Source organism: Schistocerca piceifrons, chromosome 2 (assembly GCF_021461385.2).
Source record: "Schistocerca piceifrons isolate TAMUIC-IGC-003096 chromosome 2, iqSchPice1.1, whole genome shotgun sequence".
NCBI lineage: Eukaryota > Metazoa > Arthropoda > Insecta > Orthoptera > Acrididae > Schistocerca > Schistocerca piceifrons.
Window position 1 is genome coordinate 617,896,106 of NC_060139.1, and position 27,593 is coordinate 617,923,698.

The 27,593-nt window shown below is 44.3% G+C and overlaps 1 protein-coding gene across 1 annotated transcript in view; it reads left to right on the forward strand.

Moving 5' to 3' along the window:
• The first annotated feature begins 18,999 nt into the window (after positions 1-18,999).
• Positions 19,000-27,593, forward strand: part of LOC124775670 (brachyurin-like) — a 50,596-nt gene continuing 42,002 nt past the window's right edge. The window contains exon 1 of the mRNA XM_047250498.1: positions 19,000-19,047. Within this exon, the coding sequence (XP_047106454.1) occupies positions 19,000-19,047 (48 nt within the window). The remainder of the gene's footprint in view (positions 19,048-27,593) is intronic.

A 27,593-nucleotide genomic window follows, 5' to 3' on the forward strand; every position in this document is an offset into this window, starting at 1 on the left:
TAAAGACAGTCAAGGCACTCAAAGACAAAAAATGAAAAACATCAAAGCTGTCGAACTACGTGCCATGCTGAACAGCATCAACACAGTGAGGAAAACACACTGCCAGAAAACTAAACTAACCGGAATGTTAACGGCCACAAGGCAGAAGATACCGCTGGTGCACTTCACTAATAAGTTACAATGATTTCAATAGTTAAACACCATGCAGAAAGATGTCTGCAAAATTTGCTGACTGCAGCACACCATACGTTGCTGCTTGTGGGAACGACCCAGAAAGCAACAACCGGCAATTAACGAAGTTGAGGTTTCATAACAAGTTAACTGATTATTGAACTACAGTATCAAGGTTTGGTGAGCGAAGAACTCTGCAACTCTTGCAGCTGGTGCCTCACAACTCCGACCGTGCGCGCAGATCGCCAGCGGCCCTGGCCTGATCTCACGCCATGGAGACTTCCTCGGTGCTCTGTCGCAACTGACCGACTGGCTACTCCAGTACGCAGACAGCATTCATCAGCTCAGTGAAAATCACAGAAGCTACACACAGTTCCAGGTAAATACTTGCACCAAGAACTCCGACAATCCTAAAACAAATCACCATGGAACAACAAGGAGAAATGACAAGTCACACACACACACACAGAGTTTTCATAAGCGGTCGGCGACCAAATATACGTCATCTGATGAGATGACCGACCGAACGGCCGTCCAAGGTCGTCCCCACTCAAGTTATGAGTGTCGGCCAAGGTCGGGCGAGTCATGGCTGTCCAGAGCTCACTGCAGCTCCAACCTGACTCAACTTGATGTCTGTCCGGAACTCAGAGACACGGCGACCCGGGCACACTGGCCTGGACCCACCCATGCAGAGGTGACTCTTGCCCATCAGCGATGACATCTCTGCACGAGGAAGGAACCGACCCACGTCCGGTAAGATGACCAATAGACGAGGCCCAGAAATGGTCAAAAGACCAAATACATGTCGCCCAATAAGACTACCAACCGAACGAGAAACCGGCGGTCTTTCCCGCTCCAATCTCCATCCGTTGGACAGTTCATGTGTGTGGCCAGCAGTCGGCAAGTACTGGCTGTCCGCGGGTCACTGGCGCTCCGTCCCCTACTGAACTCCCAACAGACGATGAGCCAGAAATACTAACAGTCGCTCCAGAGATAGTACGACAGTGCACATATCGATAAGTGCTGCTGTTGCCACTCACGGGCAAGCTAACCAGCAACTCGATGACGCCAGTAAATCGAATAAAAAGGAGGCGACAGTACCGTAAAGACAAGGTGACAAGCAATAAACGGCATGAACACAAGCCGCGCACAGCTCAGATACATCGTTTTGTTCAGCACGATCAAGCATAGCCGAAAAATCAACATCTGATGTGTAGGCTACACACAGCTACACAACAGATGTCGCTAGACCTGCCCAAATAGGAGCAGTCACGGAACTGATCCTTGTGGAACGCCAGTAAAAATTTTCCCCCCACTCAGAAGAAGACTGATCATGACAGGTGCATGACTAACACAACTCTTTGCTTCCTATCGGTTAAATATAAATGGAACCACTTACTCACTGGATCCTATAAACCATAAATTTTCTCCAAAAGAATTCTGTAATAAGCACGGTCAAAAGCCTTAAACAGATAATAAAAAATCTCGGTAGTATCAACGACGCAACGGGAATATCGTGTTCATAAAAAGATCTTTGGTACTTGTGTGTTAACATAGCACTGTATCTCAATGCAAAAAGTTGTTTGTAAATAACAGAGTAGAGACGCATGATAAAATATTGATTGCAAAACATGGCCTACCATTTGTTGGTTTTCAAGATATAAAATCAACCACACGTCTGATAGAGAATACGTACTTTGGGAAAAAATAACCATTCAAGAGCTTAGCCGCTTGAGGTTGTCTTTGGTGACAGTAATTTTAATGTAAAAGCCCTTGTTTGGAAAAGATTCTTCAGTCAGACAGTAGCTTTTGTGTCGTGACCAACGACTGCAAACTAACAGACCACTCTGGCCAACATGTTCAATAGCGACCGGATATAAAAAGCTTTTGATGTGTTTTTTTTTTCACTTTTACTGGAACGGATAGTCCACCTCTGCGCCTGAGAGCTCAGCGTAGTTGACTGATATGTGAGGTAGCTGGGTTCGATTCCCAGTACTGACAGTTTTTCTTAATTTTTTTCATTGGTGTTGGTGGGAGGAGTGGTGCAGGGTGCATTCAGTCTCGTAAGATCAACTGATGAGCTACTTGTCTGATTAGTAGCGGTTTTAAAGTCAAGAAACAGAACAACAAGCGGAAGAGTGGTGTGGTGAAAACATGGTCCTCTATACCGTATTGGATGATGCCATTGGCAGAGTATGACACAGCTGTTACGTACACCTTACTTTACATCGCACTGATGTTCCATGTACACATTATTATTTGTTTCTTTGAAACATGCTGACAATAAATCGTATTGTTTCCTGCATTCATGTGTACATCTTCAAACTTCCTGGAAGCTTAAAACTGTGTGCCGGACCAAGACTCGAACTCAGGACCTTTGCAAGTGCTCTACCATCTGAGCTACCCAAGCATGACTCACGCCTTGTCCTCACAGCTTTACTTCTGCCAGTATCTCGTCTCCTACCTCCCAAACTTCACAGAAGCTATTCTGCGAACCTGCAGAACTAGCGCTTCTGGAAGAAAGGATATTGCGGAGACATGGCTTAGCCACAGCCTGCAGAGTGACAATCTCACTCTGGAATGTAAATCTTGTTCGCTAATCTATCACCTCTGAACACAATATCTGTTGTCTAGCTGTGTGTGAACCTATAGACAGACCGTACGACACCAGATATTGATTTTTTCGCTCTGTGTGATGGCGTTGAAGAAGATGGTAGTTCATAAAAATGGCTCTGATAACTCTTCCACTCGCGTTCCGTACTTATATTTTCACCCTTTATGGACATATATCTGCCACAAACGGTTCTATCATCTGCCAAATAATAAGGCCTAAACAGTTATCTGTATACGCTGCAACTGTTCGTTGCACATTTCTGACAAGGTTTTGAAATCTTAGGAAATGCCTTTTTAGACTATTTTGAGATGATCTGAAAATGGGTCTCGGCCTGAAACTAGTCATAGAGTGAGTAAAAAAATTAAAATTTGAAACTTTGGATTAGTTTTTCGATGTACTGAAAATGGTAATCCCGTCAACATCGACAGCTCTACAGTTAATCAGGAATTACCAGGGTCAGGAAAATGACATGAAAGGACTAGGCCCCTTTAACTAGCATCATGTATTCTTTTGACAACAAACACCTGTTTTGCAAAGTAACAACAAGACTCCTTTAAAAGAAACAGGTAGGAAAATTTCAAGTTACATTGCCACGTTAAATTTACATACTTCAACAGCGTTCAAAATGGTAAAAGCACAGTTGCTGATTTACGATAACACCCTTTTAATGGCCTTAAACAAGATACAAGAAGATAAGACTATAACAACACTGGCCTTTAAAAAATTTAAATAAACCGGTAAAATAATTAAAACTGAACTCTAGATAAATTTCTGAAAGCGAGCTCAAGGCCAATACATTAAGCAGACTCCCAAGAGATATATATTAACCAGTCAACAAAACATAACACGCCGGCCTCTGTGGACGAGCGGTTCTAGGCGCTTCAGTCCGGAACCGTGTTGCTGCTACGGTCGCAGGTTCGAATCCTGCATCGGGCATAGATGTGTGTGACGTCCTTAGGTTAGTTAGGTTTACGTAGTTCTAAGTGTAGGGGACTGATGATCTCAGATGTTAAGTCCCATAGTGCTTAGAGCCATTTGAACCATTTGAAGACATAACAGTTCGCCTTTGCGGCTTACCCAAAGGGTTTACATCAAATAATTTAAAATAAAATTTGGAACAAGGTTACAATATGTATTAAACAGAAAATGACATTAAATGGAAAATTCCCTGTGCAAAGCTAATTGATCAGATAAAGGCCTCTTAACCGACAGAAAAAATTCATTTACAGTGTCATACAATCAGATAACAACTTGAGCACAGCCAGTTACGACATGTAAATGCAAACAAATATCAAGCGGCGCTAGGAAATGCTCGGGGGCCGCCCACACGGCCACAAGAAAGCCAGGCCCACGCAGTAAGAAGCCGTCGACTCAGAACGCTCTCCGGGCCACTTAGTTGGTGCTGTCAACAAACACCGAATATAAATGTATTACTGAACTACAACTGAAAGTTATTGTTTAACCACGATTGCACTTATACAAGGGTCACTCCAAAAGAAATGCACACTATTTTTTTAAAAAAATTCGTCTTTTATTCTACATGTTTTACAGTGTGTAGATACATCCTTAAGGAACAATATTTTCATTTCCCCACAGAATTTCCATCCCTTTCAACTGCCTTACGCCATCTTGGAACCAGCGCCTGTATACCCGCACGGTAAAATTCTGGACCAAACTGTTGGAGCCACTGTTTGGCAGCGTGCACAAGGGAGTCATTATCTTCAAACAATGTTCCACGAAGAGAGTCTTTCAGTTTCCCAAAGAGTTTCCGAGTTTTGTGATCGCTTCCATGGTTTTTTGACTGACATGTGGCCATGCATTGTCGTGCAACAGCAATACATGCTGCTGTTGCCGATGTGGTCGAACACGACTCAGTCGAGTTTGAAGTTCCTTCAGTGTCGTCACATATGCATCAGAATTTATGGTGGTTCCACTTGGCATAATGTCCACAAGCAAGAATCCTTCGGAATCCAGAAACGCCATAGCCATAACTTTTCCAGCAGAAGGTGTGGTTTTGAATTTTTTTTTTTTTTTTTTTTTTGGGCGAATTTGCATGATGCCACTCCATTGACTGCCTCTTCGTCTCTGGTTAAAAATGATGGAGCCATGTTTCATCACCTGTGACAATTCTTCCAAGAAATTCATCTCCGCCATTCTCGTACTGTTCCAAAAGTTCGCTGCATACCGTTTTTCTTGTTTATTTGTGAGCCACTGTCAACATCCTGGGAACCCACCTGACACAAACCTTTTTTAACGCCAACACGTTCAGTATTCTGCATGCACTTCCTTCCCCTATCTCAACGTAGCGTGACAATTCGTTCACTGTGATGCGTCTGTCAGCAGTCACCAATTCGTTAACTCTCTGTACATTGTCTGGAGTGTGTGCAGTACGAGGCCTGCCGCTGCGAGGACAATCCTCAATATTGCTGTGCCCACTTTCATCACGTAACCTGCTTTCCCACCATCTAACTGTACTGCGATCGTCAGTAGCTTCTCCATACATCTTTTTCAACCTCTTGTGGATGTTTCCCACTGTCTCGTTTTCACAGCACAGGAATTCTATGACAACACGTTGCTTCTGACGAACGTCTAGTGTTGGAGCCATCTTGAAGACATGTTGTGACGGTGCCACTCACGGGAACAGGTTGAACTAAGTTTTAAAAAAAGTGGGAAGGATGTATCTACACACTGTAAAACATTCACACATGCAGAATGAAAATTGTATTCTTACAAAAATAGTGTGCATTTCCTTTGGAGTGACCCTCGTAGAACCTTTCTAATAAAGCCATACGCCTATGAAATAAGCCTCGCTAAAAATGTGAGGTGTAAAAGAAAATCAGTCAAAGGGAGATGTAAATTCTTCCAGGAAGGAATATAAATAATAACTCGCTAAGGTGTTACCATTAGTTGGAGGTCATAACACACAGAACTTAAGGGGCTGGATAGTAATAATACCAGAGATGAGACTACCTTCTAAAACATTGTGAAAACAAAACCGAGCAACAGTTTGTTCTCTCACATAAAACAATTTAAAAACAAAACGCAAAATTTAAAAAAAAAACTGGATAATTCATAGGCCTCTGATATAATAATGTTTGAATACTGGGAACATTATATAGCCGCCCAGAACAACCAAATGTAACACAAGGCACCAAATTTCATACGCCATAAAGGAACTTTGAGCAAGGGTGCCCGCCCAATACAAATCGGGACATAAACCATACAGCCTAAGGCCGGGCATAATTTGATAGATCCATATTACATGAACATGTCTTCGCAAGAATAATTATCTACGCAAATTCTTAGAGAGAACCCAGGCCAGCAGTTTAACACAAGTCACTTCAAAAATCGTGTGGACCAGGTAGGGCAATAAATTTGTCCCAGAATCACATAGAGTCAAATAACAAAGGTATGCATGGCGACTCAGTGAATACAAACGTGAAACATCGGCTCAAGCAGCTTGGGGAGCGGGAAATCAGTGCACAGAACTGAACAACCAGATACGCACAACACAGACGAACCAAACATTTTGCCTTCTACCCAGTCCTGGCAAAGAAGGGTTAACGACGACCCGGAAAAGATGTCTTCTTGATCCACACCGCTTGTCCGTTTAGCAGCTGCTTTTGAAGCCTAGCCGGGGCAGGGACAATCGCACAAGGGGTTAACATACGCCCCCAGGTGAGACGCCAACTGTAAGCTATTGATAGTGGGAAGGTGAAATGGGCCGCCACGCCTCAACTGTGGTCCCCACAAAGTACTCAAAATTTATCATACACCTGCATTTCACCGTCTCGACATATCTGAAACGTAATTCTTTAAAGGCTCGTCTGTGAAACGAATCAGAAACGACCTCATTATATCTCAGTATAGAATCTGGCACGTTCATTTGCAAATTGTAGCACTATTTTATCCATTAACTGTCTATAACTAATTCTCTGAAACGTAACGAAAATTCACCTATACGCTTTTCTTAGATTTACATCGGAAAACAATATGAATCAACGTATTCCAGCGTATCCATGGTCACATGTTTTGGCCAGAAGTCCCCTTTCGGAGAGTTCGGTCACCTGATGGAATTCTTGTCGTTTGACGCCACTACGTCGACTTGCCCCGACTGGACAGTCTCCAACCCAGCCGGGAATCTACTAACCCAGGCCGCTCGCATGGCATTCGCGGCGCTGATTACTCAGAAACGCTGGCAGGCGTACCCTTAGGAATATACCACGACAAATTTACTCACATTATCTTCGTCCAGTACCTGACGTATCTTGCCCTAATTATCTATTGTGGCAAACTGGGGATTGCCGGCTGGAGTGGCCGTGCGGTTGTAGGCGCTACAGCCTGGAACCGAGCGACCGCTACGGTCGTAGGTTCGAATCCTGCCTCGAGCATGGATGTGTGTGATGTCCTTAGGTTAGTTGGTTTTAATTAGTTTTAAGTTCTAGACGACTGATGACCTCAGAAGTTAAGTCGCATAGTGCTCAGAGCCATTTGAACCATTTGAACAAACTGGAGATTCGTCTACTTTCTATCCTCGCTCCTCTCGTCAGTCCTCGATGGTCATGCTTGATACTCCTCTCTCATATCACTCCATACATTATGGTTTACCACCTCTTTATAATACGCTGTTGGACGATGGTGTTCTTGATCACAACGTCTCTACTAGTTGTAGAGGGTCGAATGATGAGAGCGATTAAGTTACTTAAAGGTAAGAATTTTACAGTAATGAAGTTAATTAAAACGTGAAGGATCACTGAGAGCCAGCAACACGTAATAAATGCTCCTTGCTCCATCTCCTCCAATTTGGCGGCTATAGCCAAATTATCAAGAAAGATAAAAATATCTTTCCCCTGTTTCTCTAAAAATGGGGTAACCCATCCCGCAGTGCCATCCAGATTTGGCGGGCTGGACTGTGACAGCTTCCTCTCCTCTACTCTGAGCTTATTTAACTCTACCAGTAATTTATTAAGTTCTGCAAGGTTCGCAGGAGAGCTTCTGTAAAGTTTGGAAGGTAGGAGACGAGGTACTGGCGGAATTAAAGCTGTGAGGACGGGGCGTGAGTTGTGCTTGGGTAGCTCAGTCGGTAGAGCACTTTCCCGCGAAAGGCAAAGGTCCCGAGTTCGAGTCTCGGTCCGGCACACAGTTTTAATCTGCCAGGAAGTTTCATATCAGCGCACACTCCGCTGTAGAGTGAAAATTTCACTCTAGGAACATCCCCCTGGCTGTGGCTAAGCCATGTCTCCGTAATATCCTTTCTTCCAGGAGTGCTAGTTCTGCGAGGTTCGCTGGAGAGCTTCTGTGAAGTTTGGAAGGTAGGAGACGAGGTACTGTGAGGAGGGGGCGTGAGTCGTGCTTGGGTAGCTCAATCGGTAGAGCATTTGCCCGCGAAAGGCAAAGGTCCCGAGTTCGAGTCTCGGTCCGGCACACAGTTTTAATCTGCCAGGAAGTTTCAGTTTATCTACCTGTTTCCCAAGTTACTCTATAACCTCAGTAGCTGAAAGTTACTTCTCAACGACTACAATTTTATCAAGAAAAAAGTATAACAAGCTTAGAAAGTGTACTCAAAGAATAAAAACAATGATTCAGGCAAAAGACAGGAAAAGGGGCGATGCTTGAGCAGTGTTCCTGACACCAATGAAACTGGGCTGTGTTAACAGGCACAGGACGCCACAGTCCATCGCCAGATTCGATAGCTACTCTGCCGTAACTGGAATCTGCTGCCTCGACGATGGTGCTATGACCTCGCTGGGTCTTACTATGGCGGCTGGGACCACATGCAGCGGGTCTCTGTTATGGTGACGGCTGGGGGACGGTGGCACCGCGATAGGTCAGTGCCCTGTCTCACCGACCATCTTCAGCTGCAGCTGCCTGGCGTCGGCAAGTCAGAGTCCCTGGTTCCGGCCCCGGTCACGGTGTTTGTGGAGGCAGCGTCCCAGGACGATGCCAACAGTAAGTTACGACAACAGGTGGCTGCCTGATGGCGGCGTCCGACGATAGCTACGGCGGTGGTGTCACTCCGGCTCCTCCTAGACGACGCCCTAGATTATGGCGTTGAATATTGCTATGACTGTGATGAGATGACTCTGATATGGTCGCGGCACTAACTGACACAGGCTCTGCGTCACTCCATCACCTCACGATGGTCGGTGATAACGAGCTGCCTGCCGGACCTTAAATACAGCTTTCTGCTGCTGATGTCTAGGGTTCCTCTTCCCCAGTAGCTCGGTGGAATATTCTGGTGTTGCGTGGCTGGCGTATCTGACCCAGTTACCACCCTCGTTGTTGACAACCTGGCATGCCTCGAGCTGCTTCTTATCACTTCGTCTACTGGCCGGTGACACAGCGTTCTCCTTCGTGTTGCTTACCTCAGTGCTTTGCCGACCCACTTACGTCACGGTATCATACCACTGAACTGCGCAACAGAACGTAACACACATACAATCTGAGAGAAGCTAAAACATTTGGGGATTTTCAGGAAGTGTTAATAGACAGATATCGGAAGAAATACGTGGCATAATACTGTCGGGAACGACTTATTAGGGTTTTTCGTAAGCAGTATAAATCGACTGAAAGTTTCGGCGACCGTATTTGTAAAATCAACGTAGGTATCTATAAACTCACGGATGATGCTAGGAGCTAACTCGGTAATTTTGAGGGAAGCTCTTGATAAATATTTTGGACAGACTGACGGAGTGGCTATGGGGAGCCCATTGTCCCCAATAATTGCCAATCTTTTTATGGAAGATTTTGAGGACATGGCGCTGAAGACGGTGTCTTTAAAACCAACCTGTTTTTGGAGGTACGTCGACGACACGTTTATGGTGGGGCCTCATGGGAGAGAAGCTCTTGACCTCCTCCTAGATCATTTTAATTTCCCTGCATCCTAGCATCAAGTTTACCATGGAGGTGGAAAGTGATGGAAAACTTCCGTTTCTGGATGTTATGGTGTACAGAATGGATGATGGGACACTGGGACACAGTGTTTATCGAAAGCCTACGCACACGGACCGTTACCTGCATGCTTCTAGCTGTCATCCACCGTTCCAGCGTACGGGGGTCCTGCGGACGTTGGCGAGAAGAGCTTATGCCATTTCAGATGGAGAAAGCTTGACACAAGAATTGGACCACTTAAGGTTGTGTTCAAGCAGAATGGCTATACAGATAAGCAGATCCGTCGTGCTTTCCAGTTTGGACCTTCGCCTGAACCACCAGAAGATACCTGCAAATCGGTGACTTTTCTGCGTTTTGCTGGAGCATTTCCTCGAAGATAGGAAGAATTCTAAAAAGATATCATATCAAAAGTATTGTTCGTCCGCCAGCCAAGATTAGAGCGCTTCTTGGCTCTGTTAAGGATGACTTGGGTTTGAGGAAGCCCGCTGTGTTCAAGATCCCTTGCCACTGTGGGAAGGCTTATATTGGTCAAACAATCCGGACCATTCAGGGCCGATGTGTTGAGCACCAGCGGCACACACGGTTGCTTCAGCCTGAGAAATCTGCAGTGCCGAAGCACTGTCTCACCGAGGGACATAGAATGCTGTGTGAAGAGACACAAATGGTTGCCCCTGCATCTCCCTATTGCGACTGTGTTTTAAAAGAATCCATAGAGATTCGTTTATCCGATAATCTTATTAATAGAGACAAGGGTTATCTTTTAAGTAAGACTTGGAACCCGGTGTTATCAGAAATTAAAAAACATCAGTTCTTAATTTTTGATAGCGATATCTCGATTTCGCCTGTTTCCACCACTGGCGGCGCGGTATGTTTACTTGCGCTAGAGGGCAGTTACGGCACCTTCTCGCGCACGCGTTGTGGGCCTTCTGCGACCTATATAGGGGACGACGCTTGCACTGAGAAGTCAGTTCCGGCGAGATCGTGTACCAGCACTCTCACCTGAAGATGGCGGGCAGTTGGACCGCGGAAATATTGTGTCAAAATGACGCTGTGATCCGGCTGCAAACCCGAGAAGAATATCATCAGCCTATGGGTTTGAACCGATCTGAACAACTCGGCCCTCGAGAAGGTGGTTTAATGAGCGAACAGTCTTGAAGGCAAAGACCAAGTGTGCCCAAGGACCACAAGGAACAATTGTGTATAAGAGGAAGAATTTTGGTGTAATTAATTATGACAAGCCACAATATATAGTTTCAAAGGGAGTGAACTGTGTAAATAAGGTACAATTCCGGAACGATGGAGGGGTCAAAACCAGATAAATAGAGTCGGATGTAAATAGATGTATAGGCAGAATGTGGGGACGCATTCATTCCATGAAGAAGGGGGGGGATGTAGAGGGTCGAATGATTAGAGTGATTAAATTAGTTAAACATAGAAGTTTTACAGTAATGGAGTCAGTTAAAATGTAAAAGAATATTGGGAGGAGAAGTAGTACGTGTGTTACATTCTGTTGCACAGTTCAGTGGTATGATACAATGACGTAAGTGGGTCGGCGGAGTGCCAAGTTAAGCACCACGAAGGAGACTGTCCGCAGCTCGTAGTCTAGCGGCGCCGGCACGGTAGCTCAGCGTGTTCGGTCAGAAGGTTAGCTGCCCTCTGTAATAAAAAAACTGAGTGAATGGATCAACAACGAACTTCAACGGATGTATTACAACGTCCGCCCCGAGCAGATGGAACGAACAAAAGCGAACAAAATGAGAAAAAAAATAAAAATAAAGCGGCGGCTAGCATTCCTGCCTCTAGATCACAGGGTCCACGGTTCGATTCCCGGCCGAGTTGGGGATTTTTTTTTTTTTTGCCTGGGGACTGGGTGTTCGTGCTGTCCTCATCATTTCATTATCATAATTATTCGTCACAATACTTAGAATGGATTGTGAAAAAAATGGACTGTGTAAAAAATTTGGACATATGGGCGCTGATGACTACGTAGTTGAACGCCCCACAAACGAAACATCATCATCATCAACGAAGGAGAACGCTGTATCAATGGCCAGTGGAGGATATGACAAGAAGCAGCTCGCTGCACACCAGATTTTCAACACTGCGGGAGGTGACTGGGGTCAGTTACGCCAGCCAAACAACACCAAAATATTCCAACGACCTACTGGGGAACAAGAACCGCAGGCATTAGCGGCAGAAAGCAGTATTTAGGGACTGGCAGCCAGCTCGTCATCATCGTCCATCGTGAGGCGTTGAAGTGACGCAGAACCTGTGTCACTTAGCGCCGCCACTGTTCAGAGTCGTCACCGCCATCGCAATCATCGTAGCAGTCACCGTCGTAACGCAGGTCGTCGCCTAGGAAGCCCCACGTTGACGTTTCCGCCGTAACGATCATCAGATATCTTAACAGGCAGCCGTCCGTCCTGAGAGTCATCAATTCGGGTGTGTTGTGCTAACGCACTGTTGCCATCGTCCTGGTGCGCTGCCTTCACAAACGCAGTGACTGGGTCGGAGCCAGAACCCTGGCCCGCCGACGCCAGACACCTGCAACCGAGGAAGATAGCTGACCTGTCACACTGCCACGACCGCCCTCCCCTCCCCCCCCCCCTCCATTTTCCCAGCCACCACCACAAGAGATGGTCCATGGCGCTTGTGGTTTCCACCACCATAGTACGACCCGGCAAGGTCGTAGCGCCGCTTCCGAGGCAGCAGATTCCAGTCGCGCAATGGCAGCTACAGTTGATGCAATATGCGCCCATGTGAGTGTCCGCCGGCTACCTTCGTTGCCGCCAAGAATATTACGAGCATAAGCAAACCTCGCCCAGAGGGTCCACCACCACTGCAGTTGATCAATAAACGTTATTCTGTCATCAGTAGCCATCTCTGGACATACCCCCTCCATCCTCTTTCTCACGCTCAGAAGAGAACCTACTTTCAAATCTTGCGACGGACAGTGGAGTCCCTAGCGTGTTAAAATGACCCGTATGTGTAGTGACGATGATCGAGACACCTCTCGGTAAAAGGCAAAACGTCACCACAAGACAGAAACAGCAAAGACACTACTGTGTCTTCATACACTCGCTGTGGCAGCCCCAAGATAAACTACATTGCCACAGGATAAGTGCTTTCCTAGCAACTGGCAACTTCGATACACAACCCTCACAACGCAACTTTATACCTGGGACATCAAACATAGTTACTGTGGCAATAGTGCTCTGAATATTGTTTGTCCTGTGTCTGCCATGACACCCTAGCCTTTCATGCACCGACCATTTCAAATGGCTCTGAGCACTATGGGACTTAACTTCTCAGGTCATCAGTCCCCTAGAATTTAAAACTACTTAAACCTAACTAACCTAAAGACATCACACACATCCATGCCCGAGGCAGGATTCGAACCTGCGACCGCACAGGGCGCGTGGTTCCAGACTGTTGCGCCTAGAACCGCTCGACACTGCGGCCGGCCAACCATTTCAAATCATAAGAAAAAGACGCACGCAACAGAAATCTTCCCCACGTATCGCACGCAAAAATGAACTCCCGACAAGATATACCTTGATTATCAAGTCAGACGGCAAGTAAACACAGATATTTTCGAGGTCCAAAGTGAGTAATATCTTACTTGTGCCGGTATAGGCAAGCGCGTTTTGCAGATTCTTAATGTCTTCTTAAAACAGACTTTCGTCCTACGGTTATTGTTGTTATTTGTAATTCGTTTGTATTAATATAGTGCATATTTTAATATCATATTACATTAGTTTAATGAACGCAACAATAAACATAAGAGAGAAATTAGTCTTCAACAATATATTCTCTCACAGTCTGACAATGCTCACGTAGTTTACCGATTCCCAACCCGTTTGTTATGAGTTAAGTCGTCAAGACAATTTTGAATTGTATATTCATTTGCAAAGAAATTTTGTCAATAGTTTTTCTATACAGGGCGAGTAAGGTATATATCTGAGAGCACAACATCAGAAGAATAAGTGCATGAAGGATGTCTCCACAAACTGAACAGTTCTACTATTGCAGTAACCAAAGTTTTTGTTGTTGTTGTTTTCCTAACACCGTGACCTATTGGTGGCTCATTGTTGGAAACAAATGCTATCTGCAATGGGCACATACCTGGGGTGGGGACAGTTAGTAGTAGAAAACACCTATTTTGAGTCACCGGATGAAAAATATTATGTTCATATTGCTTTTTGCTCCAGTATATGTCGCTTGTTGGAGCTCAGCCATTAATTCTTAAGACTTCAACAAAAACTCATCATAGTACCAGTAACATAGTGCCTAGTGGTGTAGCGGTGGGGTTCCAGCTTAAGCAGCCGATCAGAGTAGTCGTGTTGTGTGTTTCTGCCTGTAGCGCGAGCACACTCGCTTTGTTTACTTTCTTCGGCCGACAGCTGACGTGAAGCCATTGCGCTACAAGATGATGGCGAATCAATACAGGAAATCGACATTGAAAGTCTTGTTTAGAGACGACTTTCCTAGGCCAATATCACATGAAATCGTGTGCTTTTTGAATAAGGGGGCCAAAATCCCGGCTGTGACATCGTCGGCATCCACTTTTCAATCCTAAGTAGAACGGTCTGTGTGTATCTTATTAACGATGCTACATTTGACAAGGTCCTTCGAGAGACGAAACAAGGACTCCACTTTTGTTACACTGACGGCAATGTTGGCAACGTGGAAGGTGACCATGCTAGGTTGGGACAGCTGACTGTATGCATATTCGAACTACCCGTTAAACTCCAGCAGCAAACGCCATGGCTGTGTAGCGCCCCTACTGCATGGCACAAGAAAACGTGGCAGAAAAGTGGACTCAATTTAAGACATGTCTAGTTCTCAACAGAGTGCGCCAAGCGCACATTGAGCATTGAATTTTGATGACACGTACAATTGTACCTTCAGATAGGAGGCTGCCGACCGATAATTATTTATGATGCCAACCTAAAATGAGCTCCGGATGTAGTAAAGAAGTCACCTACGTTCCGAGTGACTTTAACGTCGGATCACACAACTTGCTCTACGGGACGTGGTACCTCCACCGACGCCAAAGATCCTCCTAAAGACTTTATTTATTTAATCGTATGGCTAGGGCCCCCCTTCGGACAGACTGTTCGCCGGGTGCCGGTCTTTCGATGTGACGCCACTTCGTCGACCTGCAGTCGATGGAGGATGAAATGATAATGATGAGGACAGCATAACACCCAGTCCCTGGGCTCCCATAGACTAATGCGGCGACACTCACGACGTTTCCTCTTGTCCAGACACACCAGACCGACGTTGCTAAACCAGACCCAACCACTGCGGACCGACGCCTGGCCGTCTAAATGGCTTTGAGCACTATGGGACTTAACATCTATGGTCATCAGTCCCCTAGAACTTAGAACTACTTAAACCTAGCTAACCTAAGGACGTCACGCAACACCCAGTCATCACGAGGCAGAGAAAATCCCTGACCCCGCCGGGAATCGAACCCGTGGCCGCCCAATGGCATTGATACAAACGAGCACTGCAGGCACCACTGACGATTGATTCACTTATCGTACCAACTGAAGCCTGGGAGGTGTGAGTCAATGCCATGGTTCGACATGGAAGGCCAAACGCGAAAACAACTTTCACCGAAACCCAGGAAAGGATGCCAAGGGACCGTGTCAGGTCACAGCAGTTCCCACTCGCTGGAGGAAGAACAAGTGATCTCGTAGGACGCCACCAAGGGGCCCACACCATTTATACCGAGTCCATCGTGTGGAACGGACGGCAGGATGGGCGGTGTCCATCTACCACTCCTCTGAGGTGACCACGGCGACCAGTAAGGATCTAGTGCAGGTTGCGAAGCCACAAAGTCTCATCCTATAAACCACTACGATGTCATGGACTATAAACAGACTTTTGCGCCCAAGTCGTGGGCAGAGGACGTCGAGATTGGGCAGGACAGCGATCTGGGTCCCACTGAGGACTGAACAATACTGCAAGGTCTGTGATCGGTGAGACGTGATGTCAGTCGTAGCGTCCGCTTCTCTCCAACATCACCATGGGTAACCCTGCCCAGCCACTGCACCTCCAGGGTTAGCGCTTGGCCACAATGAGTACAAGGTGGTTAGCTCTCCTGCCAAGATCTAACTTCTGAGAGAATGCAAGCTACAGGAGTCGACTTCGAATTCTTGAAAGACGTGTAGACCAACAGTATTTTTATGATTATGCAACGAATGTGATGCCTGGTGATCAATAGACACCGACATGGGGATTTTAGTGTGTGACAGCATCGAAGCCAATGACATCAGTTATGTTCCCTCCGCTGCGGTATTAGCAGTCATAACAATATGCACTGCTAATCGGTCGTTATATTGGTATATAACTTGCTTTGTTATATAGACATGTCGGATATTTTGTGACAACTTGCACTTGAGAATGACTATAAAGTCGAAATCAAGATTATGTAAGATAAATGGATAGTAATTTACAGTTTCATGTCGGAAATTTCTTTCAAAACGGTTACGTATGTAGCGGGTTGTCGCAAGACCGCGGCTTTACTTGCGAACTCGTCTTCTCACCCTCCTTTCTGAGCCAGTCGAGCCCCTTAGTACCCGACAGCAGATAAATGACAGCTGCGGAGATTCACGAGTCGAGTTACGGGCATACTGAGACGGGGAGTTCGGAGATGACTTTACAGGACTCGCTGGCGACTTTAAAACGATTATACGGACCTGATGTCTGATCCCTACCAGAAACGGCACTGATTCGGATTCCACGTTAAACTGTTCGCCCTCTCCCCCGCTGGGTAGCTCGGGTAGATTAGGGACACGCAAGCCGCCGAAGTGACGTCCAACTGAAAGACGTACAGCAGGCCATTGAGTTAAAAGAAATAGTTTTACTAGTAACAATATTGCGTAGGCATCCTTAATGAGCGAACTGAAGACTTTGAGGCAAAAGTTTAGTAATACTTGCCGCTTCGATTTTTCTTGCTTTTAGTTAGAGCATGCAGTGTTCCTACACCCGGTTTCTCCACCTTTCCTATTGAATTCAAATGTAGCACAAAGTAATCATCTTGAGGTTGCTTCTCTTATGTCCGTGTTTGCTTGCAAACAGATCTGTTTTTCGGGGGATCCGCCTTGAGTTAAACATAATTGGGTTTTTTACCATCTTCTATAAAACAGGAAAAATGCTTTTTACTGTTTGTACACATATAAATTTCGGTTTTTATGACAGTATTTCCATATCTGAAAAAAGAAAAATCTTGTACATTTACCTTGTTGCCACATGCCGTGGATTTCCTGGATTTTATGTCATTTAATGTAGCTGTTCTGTTTTACAGTTTGTTGGGTCTTCACAGTGAAGATCATGATGAAATCAGCAGAAGTAAGTGAAACGTAGCACGTAGTAACACGTTATATATGCAAAGTTTATCTGTTTCTTTTAATTCGTAAATACTGTCTTAAAAACTCATATATATATGTGTACAGGAGGTAAAATAAATTTTTCCTCTTTTATAGAAGATAGCAAAAATCCCACTGACGATGTTGAAACTTCAGAAAAACATGTCCGAAAAATTAAAAAAAAAAAGAAAATTATGATTTGCGCAAGGTGGACTCTCCCCAAACACAAATCTATCTGTAGCACCAAGGTTAAAGTGTTGCAGTTCATCACATAGGTACGTTATCGAAACTTCCTGAATGTGGAAAATCATTCATGCCAGAACGTTCTTTCTCGAAAACATTTCCCTCTGCTACCTTCACCGTTCTGTCACATCCAAAGCAAATATACCGCAAGTATTAGACATTTTTCCACTTGCGACTCAACTTTCCATCGCTTACAAAACGTTCATAAGTTTGAAGTATGCAAAACCTATTATGTAACAGCAAGATAAATACCGAACTTCAAGTAAGAAGATATCAATTGATAAACACCTTGATATCGCCCTGCCGCGGTCTCCTGGTCGGACGCTGCCTGAAATAATGTGGTCGGTGGCGCGTGGTCGCTGTGGGGCGATGGAACTGTAGAGCGTAAACTGCTCTGGTCTTCACGCACCCGCGAGCTGTTCTGCAGGATTATTTCTGGAAGTTTTCGCTATTGCTGGTCGGTTAGAAAGTGAATAGGATTATCTTTGAGATTCCATCGGACTGATACCTTTGGAAGACAGTTGAAACGCCGATTAAAAAATAAAGGAGGGAATGGACTGCAACTCGTGACTTTGCGTCTACAGTGCGCGAATTTCACGAGTAGACCACGAGGTGACAGAGCGCGCTAGTATTTCTGTCTCGCAGACTGGTTCATTACAAGTCAAGAGGATCTTCAAGTATTCACTGCCCTGGTAGCAACATGTTAAAGCTTTAAAGCTCCACTCGACCCCATGGCGAATATAAAGTGGTGTCAGTTCGATGTGCATCTTCAGCATACTTCCATCAGGACAATTAATACCTTAAGATGCTCTCGCCTGATGAAAGAAACCAGTAATACACTCCTTTGGGATGCAACTTACTTACTGTGTAAATTGATTATATTTATCTTTCGAAATATTCTGGTACACCACATGAGAATAGTCTAATCTGCCTTACGTTCTGGACACTGATGTAGTTATGTGTCCTACTTGTTGTGCGTGTAACTCCGACTGCGGAAGCGGGTTCCGAGACTAACGAGTATTGGGATTAGCTCGGTCACGCTTCAGGGAGAGAAGGCAACTGAGGCAGCGCAGCGGTTATCTTACAGAGCTCCCGCACGCAGGAGGATCAGACTTCCAATCCTCCTCCAGTCATCCAGGACTAGCTTTTCCTAGGTTTCCATGAAGACAAATGCCTGGATGGTTTCTTTGAAGACAGAATGTTTCCTTCCCCACCCTTGTCCAAAACTTGAATGTGTTCCAATTTCGTCATAGTCAACGACACGTTAAACACTAATCTTCCTTTCTGTTTTATGCCGACCAGAATTCGTAGGTCCCCTCAGTAACAAATGACTGGTGGTTACTTCATATCGATGCTACTTTACACTTGAATTAGGCTACAAGCTATCACCAGCTTCAGATCGTAGCGCAGCAGAAATTGTTCACCTCACCTGGTTTCCATGAAAATTTCCACTTGCACAATCAGGATATAAAATGTATTACAGCCTCATGCTCTGAGCGAGCTCGAAACAGAGATTTCAAAATCAGTGCTTTTAAGCACTTTAACACAGTATTCCAGCAGTCAGGGACGACAAACTCTTATCTGCGCCTCATAAATGTGGCAATAATCTTATCGAGCTACATTCAAAAACCACTGTGTTGGTGCTCTTCAGAAGGTGTATAAATTGGTCGACTCCATCGTTGCTCCATTCACTGACTAGATATGAAACTCCTGTTGGCGTGCGTTCTCCTGTCAGTGGCGGTGGCGCAGGTAAGTGGAAGTCTATTACTTATTCACGAAGTGTTATACAGAATACACGCACCGACGTGATACATCAGCGAACTGATATATTTGTAATCAGGACACGCGTAAAAATCGTGTTATTGTTATCAAATGGTTCAAATGGCTCTGAGCACTATGGGACTTAACATCTGAGGTCATCAGTCCCCTAGAACTTAGAACTACTTAAACCTAACTAACCTAATGACATCACACACATCCATGCCCGAGGCAGGATTCGAACCTGCGACCGTAACAGTCGCGCGGTTCCGGACTGAAGCGCTTAGAACCGCTCGGCCACCGCGGCCGGCGTGTTATTGTTATCGTACGAGTTATATAAACTCTCTGATATAACCCTCTCCGTTTCCCAGGCTAATATAGGACTCATTTCCCTAACAAAGAATATGTCTGACGTTTTCCACGGTCTCACAAAAACCAAAGTGAAGTGCCATCTCTCTTAAACTCTTTAACATAAATAAGAGAAAACGATGTAATTTTCCTAGCCGACTTACAGTTGTGTAACGTGCTGAAAATAATTTTACATGTAAAAAATTACTTCTCTTTCATTACACGCACTATTCCGCTCGTATACCCACCATACCCCTTCTTCCTTCCCCCACCTCACTATCTCTCTCTCTCTCTCTCTCTCTCACACACACACACACACACACTTTCTCTGCAATCTACCATGTAATAATTCTGATTTGGTTCATAAGTAAATTGCAGTGATAAATATAAACCAACCTAACAGAATAACATTTCATACCATTACACACCAAAAATACTATTTGGTGAAGCCTCCACTCAATCTGATAAGGAACTCTAGAGGTCCTAGTACAGAACCAAACAGGTTGTTTACCCACAAGTATTGTACCTATGTGGATATACTGCTCAAACATTTCGTATTATGATTTCTCTGTATACGAAAGCGTGCTGAAAAATAATACCTCCGAATTTTTATGTAACACTGTTAAAGCCTTTTAAACGATACAGACTTTATTGACATTCAACATCATTATTCTTCATGTCAACATATTTACTCCACATCGTAGTCCCCCTGGTGTGGAACAAATTTCTCTCAACGAGAGACCAGTTTGTTGATGCCGTCAGTGTAGAATGTCTGACATTGTTGACGGAGCCACAATTGCACCTCTCCTTGCACCGCTTCATCTCTACCAAAATGAAGGCCTCGAAGGTGTCCTTTATGTTTTGAAACAGGCGAAAATCGGATAAGGCCAAGTCGGGACTGTATGGAGTATGATAGATGGCAGTGAGCACGAATAACCCAACATTGTACATTATTGACGTTGATACAATCATCATCGTATATAGAATTCATTCTTCTAAGGATCTGTACTGGAGACACGTTTTCTGCGGTTATAAAATCGATTGCAGCATGCCGTTTCTCACTGACCGACATTGTTACGTTACACATCGCATTATTACACAAACAATTCTGGGCCCTCTAGCGGAAGAGGGTTGCGAATGTGTTGACGTGAAAAGTAAAGATGCAGAATGTTAACAACGTTTGTTTTATATAAAAAGTTTTAAGAGTTTTCACATAATGAAAATCGGAGACATTGCTTTTCAGAGAGTCGTCGAATTTGGTTTCTGTAGTTGTCCAAAGTTGCTGCAGCATGATAAAAAAACACGCCAAATAATAAAAATAAAATAAAAAACACAGTAAGTAGATAATCAATTACAATGCAGAAGGTGTTTCTACCGTCTGGAGGAAAAGGCCTGAACATTACCGCTTATTTGTGGACGAATATTGGCGTTTGGAATACCGATCCACAAATTATGTGAAACAGGAAACAAGATTGTGCCACACACTATTATTTCACTAAAAGTTGTTTTTTATTGAAAGTAGGTGTTGTGCGCATGGATGTCGTTTTCATTCGATATGATTATCACACGCATTACGCTAAAACTATAATCTAATTAAAAGTGGAATGTATGAAAAGCTAGTTTCCCTATCGTCTCACCATTTCTTGCGTGTTCTAGGTATCTTGAGCAGAGTCGAATAGAGGGTGGTCTCAAACAGTCTGAAAAGCTTGTAAGGGTGTTGCAATGTATGCTGTGATGAGAAATATGTGTTAAGAAAAGAATTTTATTGGCTGCGTCTTTTCCAAATTAAATGACATTGAAGTTAGCCAGTCAGGCTGTGCGGGAGCAAATTCAAGCGGCCCGCCAGATACAACTAGTGTCAGCTGTTGTCATAGTGATCCTTTGGCTCGGGTTCGATCCTTACCACCGTCCCATGTCCAATGTTTTTATTGTTCTTTTGTTCGGATTTAGGAAACCAAGAGGAAAACACATTTTGCGACACCGTCTCCGTGCGCAGCAGCCTGATTAGCTAACTTCAATGCTTATTAACTCGGAAACGGTACAACGTATCGAATTTTTTTCTTGACAATTTTTTCTCAGTGCAGCCTACCCTGCAACACCCTTAAAAGCTTTTCAAACTATTTCTGACGAACCTCGTATAAAATCAATCCACACCGCTGGATATAATGGTGCACAGACAGGCATGGAATGTCGCACCTGTAACAGTGTTGTGGGACAGAAGGTGTTACACAGATGAAGTGTCTGTCTTCCAGCGCCCATGACACAGCTGGCTTTACTGGCTTTTTTTCTACTTCCACACATGGAGATTTGCTGTAGGTTATACCGCATTCCTTATAGGCTGGAAATTCATGGCTGGACAGGCTACTTTCACCGCAGCAACATATCACTCCATTTGACTTCCAGAACTCTGTTATGTTCACCGCTGTTGGACAACTTTTTATACACATTGTTCAACCAGAACTATTGACTAACCCTCTACTGTCAGGAACGAAATCCGACATTACGTGAATGGAAGGTGACACGTTACAATGTATACGCAAGATGCTGTCGATACAGAATAATCGTACAAACGACTTCTTACACAAAGAATGCCGTTGACTTGAATTAAGCTGCTGCGAAATAGAAAGGGTTGTGATAAACGGTGGCTGAAGACAAATATGACGGAACCTGCAAGTCTCCTCCGTCGCCATCTGTGGTCGAACAAATACGGTGCGATCTCTAGCAGAGGACAAGATGTTCCACATCAACGCCTCTGCAAAAAGAGTAGGCGGCAGCTAAAGCAAAAACTGCATGAAAAATAGAATGAAATCCCTTTAGACAACAGGTCACATCATTACACAAAGTGAAATAATTTGTCAAATTGGATGATGTTGCAATTACGGGTCGACAATAGACAACACGAGGGCTGCTTGGGATCCACCAACGAATTTCCTTGGATCATCTATTTCACTTTTGCCTACATTTCATTTTCTTCTTCTATTGTTTCACCGGCGTTCGGAATACGTTAAACTAAGCACTTTTTAATGGTCTGGGCCTTACTTTCAGCCCAGAACTGTTTCGTTCTTTCTGATTTTTGAGATGGAACCATCCTGCTTGCCTCCGGTTTTATTTCAGTTTTATCTTTGAGCATTTTTACCCTCCTCTGTTCCCTTAAACTTTTTTTTTTCGAATTTAGAGAACCAATTTCTGGCTGTCTGTTGGGTTCACTTCAAGGATCTGTCCATAACAATCAATACTTGTGTGTGAGAGATTTAGGCTTTTTGGTAAAGGGTTTCGTTTCTCATTTGGATTGATTTGTTGTTATGGAATTTTGGACCTAGGATTTTTGTCGTTATCTTGATTTCTTTGACCTCGAATGTTTCAATTGGGCCCTGGCAGATGATGCATGGTGTTTCGTTTTATAGGGACTTATTATTGTATTCCATAAGTGGGACTTTGTTATATGTGTTTTTGATGGGTTGGAAGGCTAGTTCATTTTATCAGTATCTGTCGGTTTTTTCTCGAGGACATTCCACCTGATACATTCTTCAAGGTATTTGAATTGGTTGGTTGGTTTGTGGGATTAAAGGGACCTGACTGCAACTATTTGAATTCTTTCAAAAATGTTCAAATGTGTGTGAATTCCTAAGCGACCAAACTGCTGAGGCCATCGGTCCCTAGACTTACACTAATTAAAGTAACAGGCTAAGAACAACACACGCACCCGTGCCCGAGGTAGGACTCGAATCTGCAGCGGGACGGGCTGTGCAATCCGGGACATGGCGCTTCTAACCAAGCGACCACTCCGCGCCGCTTGAATTCATTAACGATACCTGTTTAAGTTCTCCCATTTTAGGATGTTTCTGTGTGTTTTTTTATGTTTGTCGTTATTTTAGTCTTTTAGAAGGATTTTTTGAGACATGTTTTCTTATTGCGTTTTTAGTTGATGGCATGTTGTTTGGCATCTTTTCAGGTCTCGGTTAGAAGGGCGACATCTTCTGCCACTATTATGTCAAGGGTCGGACAGTTCTCCCGTTAACTTTGAATTATATGTTGGAAAGGTTTTCGCCTATTCGGTTCGTGACTTTGTTTCTACCTTTATTACAGAGGTGAGGGAATCCAATTCTGTTGAGTCGTATGTTTCTTGGAAGTCAATGAAAGTAATACCAAGTGATTTGATTAGTCATGGGGTTTTTGGAGGTTCTGGACAGTATCTTAATTTCCTGAAACCCGCTTGGTATTCTCCAGGTTGATGGTTGAGTTGCGGTTCTGCTTTGTTTAGTAGGACTCTAGAGAATATCTCGTATGTTACGTTTAAGAAAGAAGTCTCTCTGTAGTTGCTGGGGTCTGTTTTGGACCCTTTATTATGAAGTACGTGGATGAGGGCCTTCTTCCAATAACCTGGGATTATTTCATTTATCTGAATTTCTTCAAAGATGTTTTGGTGGGACTCCATGGAATTTTGGTCGACATTTTTCCCAAGTTTAGCTGTGATATGGTTTTCTCCCGAGGTCTTAGTTTTTGAGATTCGGTGTAATTGTTCGTTGTTTCTCGACGATGTGTGGCTCCAAGATTGGATTGGTTAATTTTGAGGTACTTCCGTCCAGTTTTTCTACAAGGTTTCATAGTTGAGAAGTCTCTGAAATATTCTCCAGATGCATTACTATTATCCCTGTTGCTGTGGGGAATATTTCCGTTTTTGCCTTGGAGTTGTAGGGCCGATGGGCTTTATTTGGTTATTTTTCGTTTAATCGTCTTATAAAAGTTACTTGTGTTTTTCTTCTGGATCTGAAAGAGGAGTTGTTCTTCTTCGGCTTTCTTGATTCTTTTGAGTCTCTTGTTCATTAATTTTCTTGCACTTAAGAAGTTTTGTCTGTTGTGCTCGTTTTTGTGTGACTGCCACGTTTCGTGTAAGTCGTAATTATGCCTTTCACTTCAGTCTGTTCCCTGATTCACATGTTGCCTAGTCCCTAGTTCCCTAATACACAACATGCATTCCCCCCGCCCCCTGACGTTTTGATAGGTTTTCAAAATAAGTCATGATGATAGACGAAGCAGAGGGGACATAAAGAGTAGATTAACACTCAACTAGATAGTATTCGTGGCCAAAAGAAGTCTCTTAGTATCAAACATAGGGCCACATTACCTGATGCATTTGCGGAGAACAATAATTGTAGCAGAAGACAGAGACTGCAATATACACAACAAGTAATGGAGGACGTTGGATGCAAGTGCTACTCTGAGATGAAGATGTCAGCAAGGAAAGAAATTACTGAAGAACAGTATCGAATCAGCCGGAAGGTTGATGACACAAAACTATTGTAATTATAATAGCTACCATAAAGAAAAAATGGTAATGCAAACAGAGAGTAAGTTTTCCCCTTACGAATTTGCGAAAGCTAGGTTCCAGGTTGTTTAACCTATTTTATTCATCACAAGCACTTTTACTCTTCTGTTTTTTTCCTGTCCATACAAGCATCGTTTCAGCTATCTTAAACACAAAAACTTATCAACTAGTTGTATGACTTAACTGTTCATTTTTAGCGTTTCATTTGATGCATTATTTCAGTGTTGTTATAATGTATTTCAGACCTAGTTACAAACTTTCTTTGTTCATCCTCTGTTCTGCACTGAGGGCAAAGAGCACAAAAGTAACTCGAAGGTGAGTTACAGAAAATCCAGTGATCCGATACCTTCTTCGATATACACTGAAGACCAAAAGAAGCTGATACACCTGCCTAATATTGTGTACAGTCCCCGCGAGCACGCAGAAGTGCAGCAACACGACGTGGCATGGACTCGACTAAAGTCTACAGTAGTGCTGGAAGGAATAGACACAATGAATCCTGTAGGGCTGTTCATAAATCCGAAGAAGTACGAGGAGGTGGAGATCTCTTCTGAACAGCTCGTTCCAAGGCATCCAAGATACGCTCAATAATGTTCATGTCTAGGGAGTTTGGTGGTCAACGGAAATGTTTAAACCCAGAGGAGTGTTCTGGAGCCACTATGTAACTATTCTGGACGTGTGGAGTGTCGCATTTGTCTGCTGGAATTGTACAAGTCCCTCGGAAAGCGCAGATGCAGGCGATCAGACGGATGCTTACGAACGTGTCACGTATCAGAGTTGTATCTAGACGTGTCAGCGGTCCCATATCACTTCAGCTGCACGCGCTCCACACCATTACATTGTCTCCACCAGCTTGAACAGTCGCCTGCTGACATGCTGGATTCATGGACTCATGAGGTTGTCTCCGTACCCGTACACGTCGATCAGCTCGATACAATTTGAAACGAGACTCGTCTGACCAGGCTACATGTTTCCAGTCATCAACAGTCCAATGATGTTAACAGGCTCAGTCGAGGCGTAAAGCTTTGTCTCGTGCGATCTTCAAGGGTACACGACTGGGTCTTCGGGTCCGAACGCCCATATCAATGATCGTGACAAAACAAAACACCTGCATCTTTCCTTATGATTTTACTTTATTTTGTTGCTACCAGTTTCAACGCTTCAGTTGGCAGTTGATGGTTGGAGTGCTGACTCATTATCTGCGTATCCAGTAATGCTAGTAACTGATGTGTTATGAATGGGGCTCATATCAACCTGTTCCACATCTAAAACAGCCTGAAGATGACGCACCGAAGCGCTGAAACTGGTAGCAACAAAGTAAAATAAAATCATAAGGACGGCTTTAGGTGTTTTATTTTGTCACGATAGTAAACGGCCGTCGTGCCAGAGATCTCCTGCCAAAAGAATGAACAAACAAAAGCTTCATATCGATCATGTTTCGTTTAATCGTTCGCCCTCTGACAGTTGTTGATGGCCCAGCATCGAAATCCGCAACAGCTTGCGGAAGGGTTGCACTTCCGTCACGTTGAACGCTTCTCTTCAGTCGTCGTTGGTCTCGTTCTTGCAGGATCTTTTTCCGGCATCAGCGATGTCGGAGATTTGATGATTTACCGTGAAATGGTTGTATGGGAAAATCCCCTTTTCATCGCTACTGCCGGCCGGAATGGACGAGCGGTTCTAGGCGCTTCAGTCTGGAGGCGCGCGACCGCTACTGTCGCAGGTTCGAATCCTGCCTTGGGCATGGATGTTTGTGATGTCCTTAGGTTAGTTAGGTTTAAGTAGTTCTAAGTTCTAGGGGACTGATGACCTCAGAAGTTAAGTCCCATAGTGCTCAGAGCCAGTTGAACCAGAACCATCGCTACCTCGGAGGTGCTGTATGCCATTGCTCGTATGCCGACTATAACATCACATTCAAACTCAACTAAATCTTGACAACCTGCCATTGTAGCAGCAGTAACCGATCTAACAACTGCTCCAGAAACTTGTTGTCTTATAAAGTCGTTGCCGACTGCGGCGCCGTATTCTGCCTGTTTACATATCTCTGTATTTGAATACGCATGCCTATACCAATTCTTTGGCGCTCAGTGTAAGAATTTCCTTTTCTAACGCCCTATCTGGAATGTATCACTACTCTGAGGAAATCTAATTGGCGCTGTTGCAGTGAGGAACATACACTATCTAATGAGAAAAGTATGACATCACTATGTAATGTGGAACTGACCACCAGATATCACAAAGGCAGACCCGCCTATATAAAATGGTGTGCAGAGTATGGTGTTGTCAGTAGATAAGCAGTAACTGCAAAGCTGGACGGTCAGGAGAGATTACTGACTCCAAAGTCGAGCTAGTTTTACCTGAGTAAAAATTCCATCAAGAAAGTTTCAGCTGTTCTAATGCCGCACAACTGGACCCTTTGCGGTGTGATTGTGCAGTGGAAACGCGAAGGAACAACCACAGACAAGAAGACCTCAGATACCGACAGACAGGTACGGTCGAGCATTGCGAAGGGGAGTTGTAAAAAACTCACACGAAACCACCGGAGGAAATCACGCGTGAGTTCCGAAGTTACCAGCAGAGCAGGTAGCGTAATGACTGTTCACAACGAGTTAAAAGACATGGGGTACAATAGTCGAGTAGCTCCTCCAAGTCACACATTAATATACTCAGTGTGAAGTGCTGTTTGAGACGGTGTACAGAGCGACGCCACGGACGGTGGATGACTGGAAACGAGTGCTTTGAAGGGACGATTCACGCTATACCCTGCAGAAATCGGAAGTAAGGGTTTGAATATGGTGAATGCCTGGAGAACGTTACGTGCAGTGCCAAAACTGAAGTTCTGAGGAGAGAGTGTTACGGTTCGGAG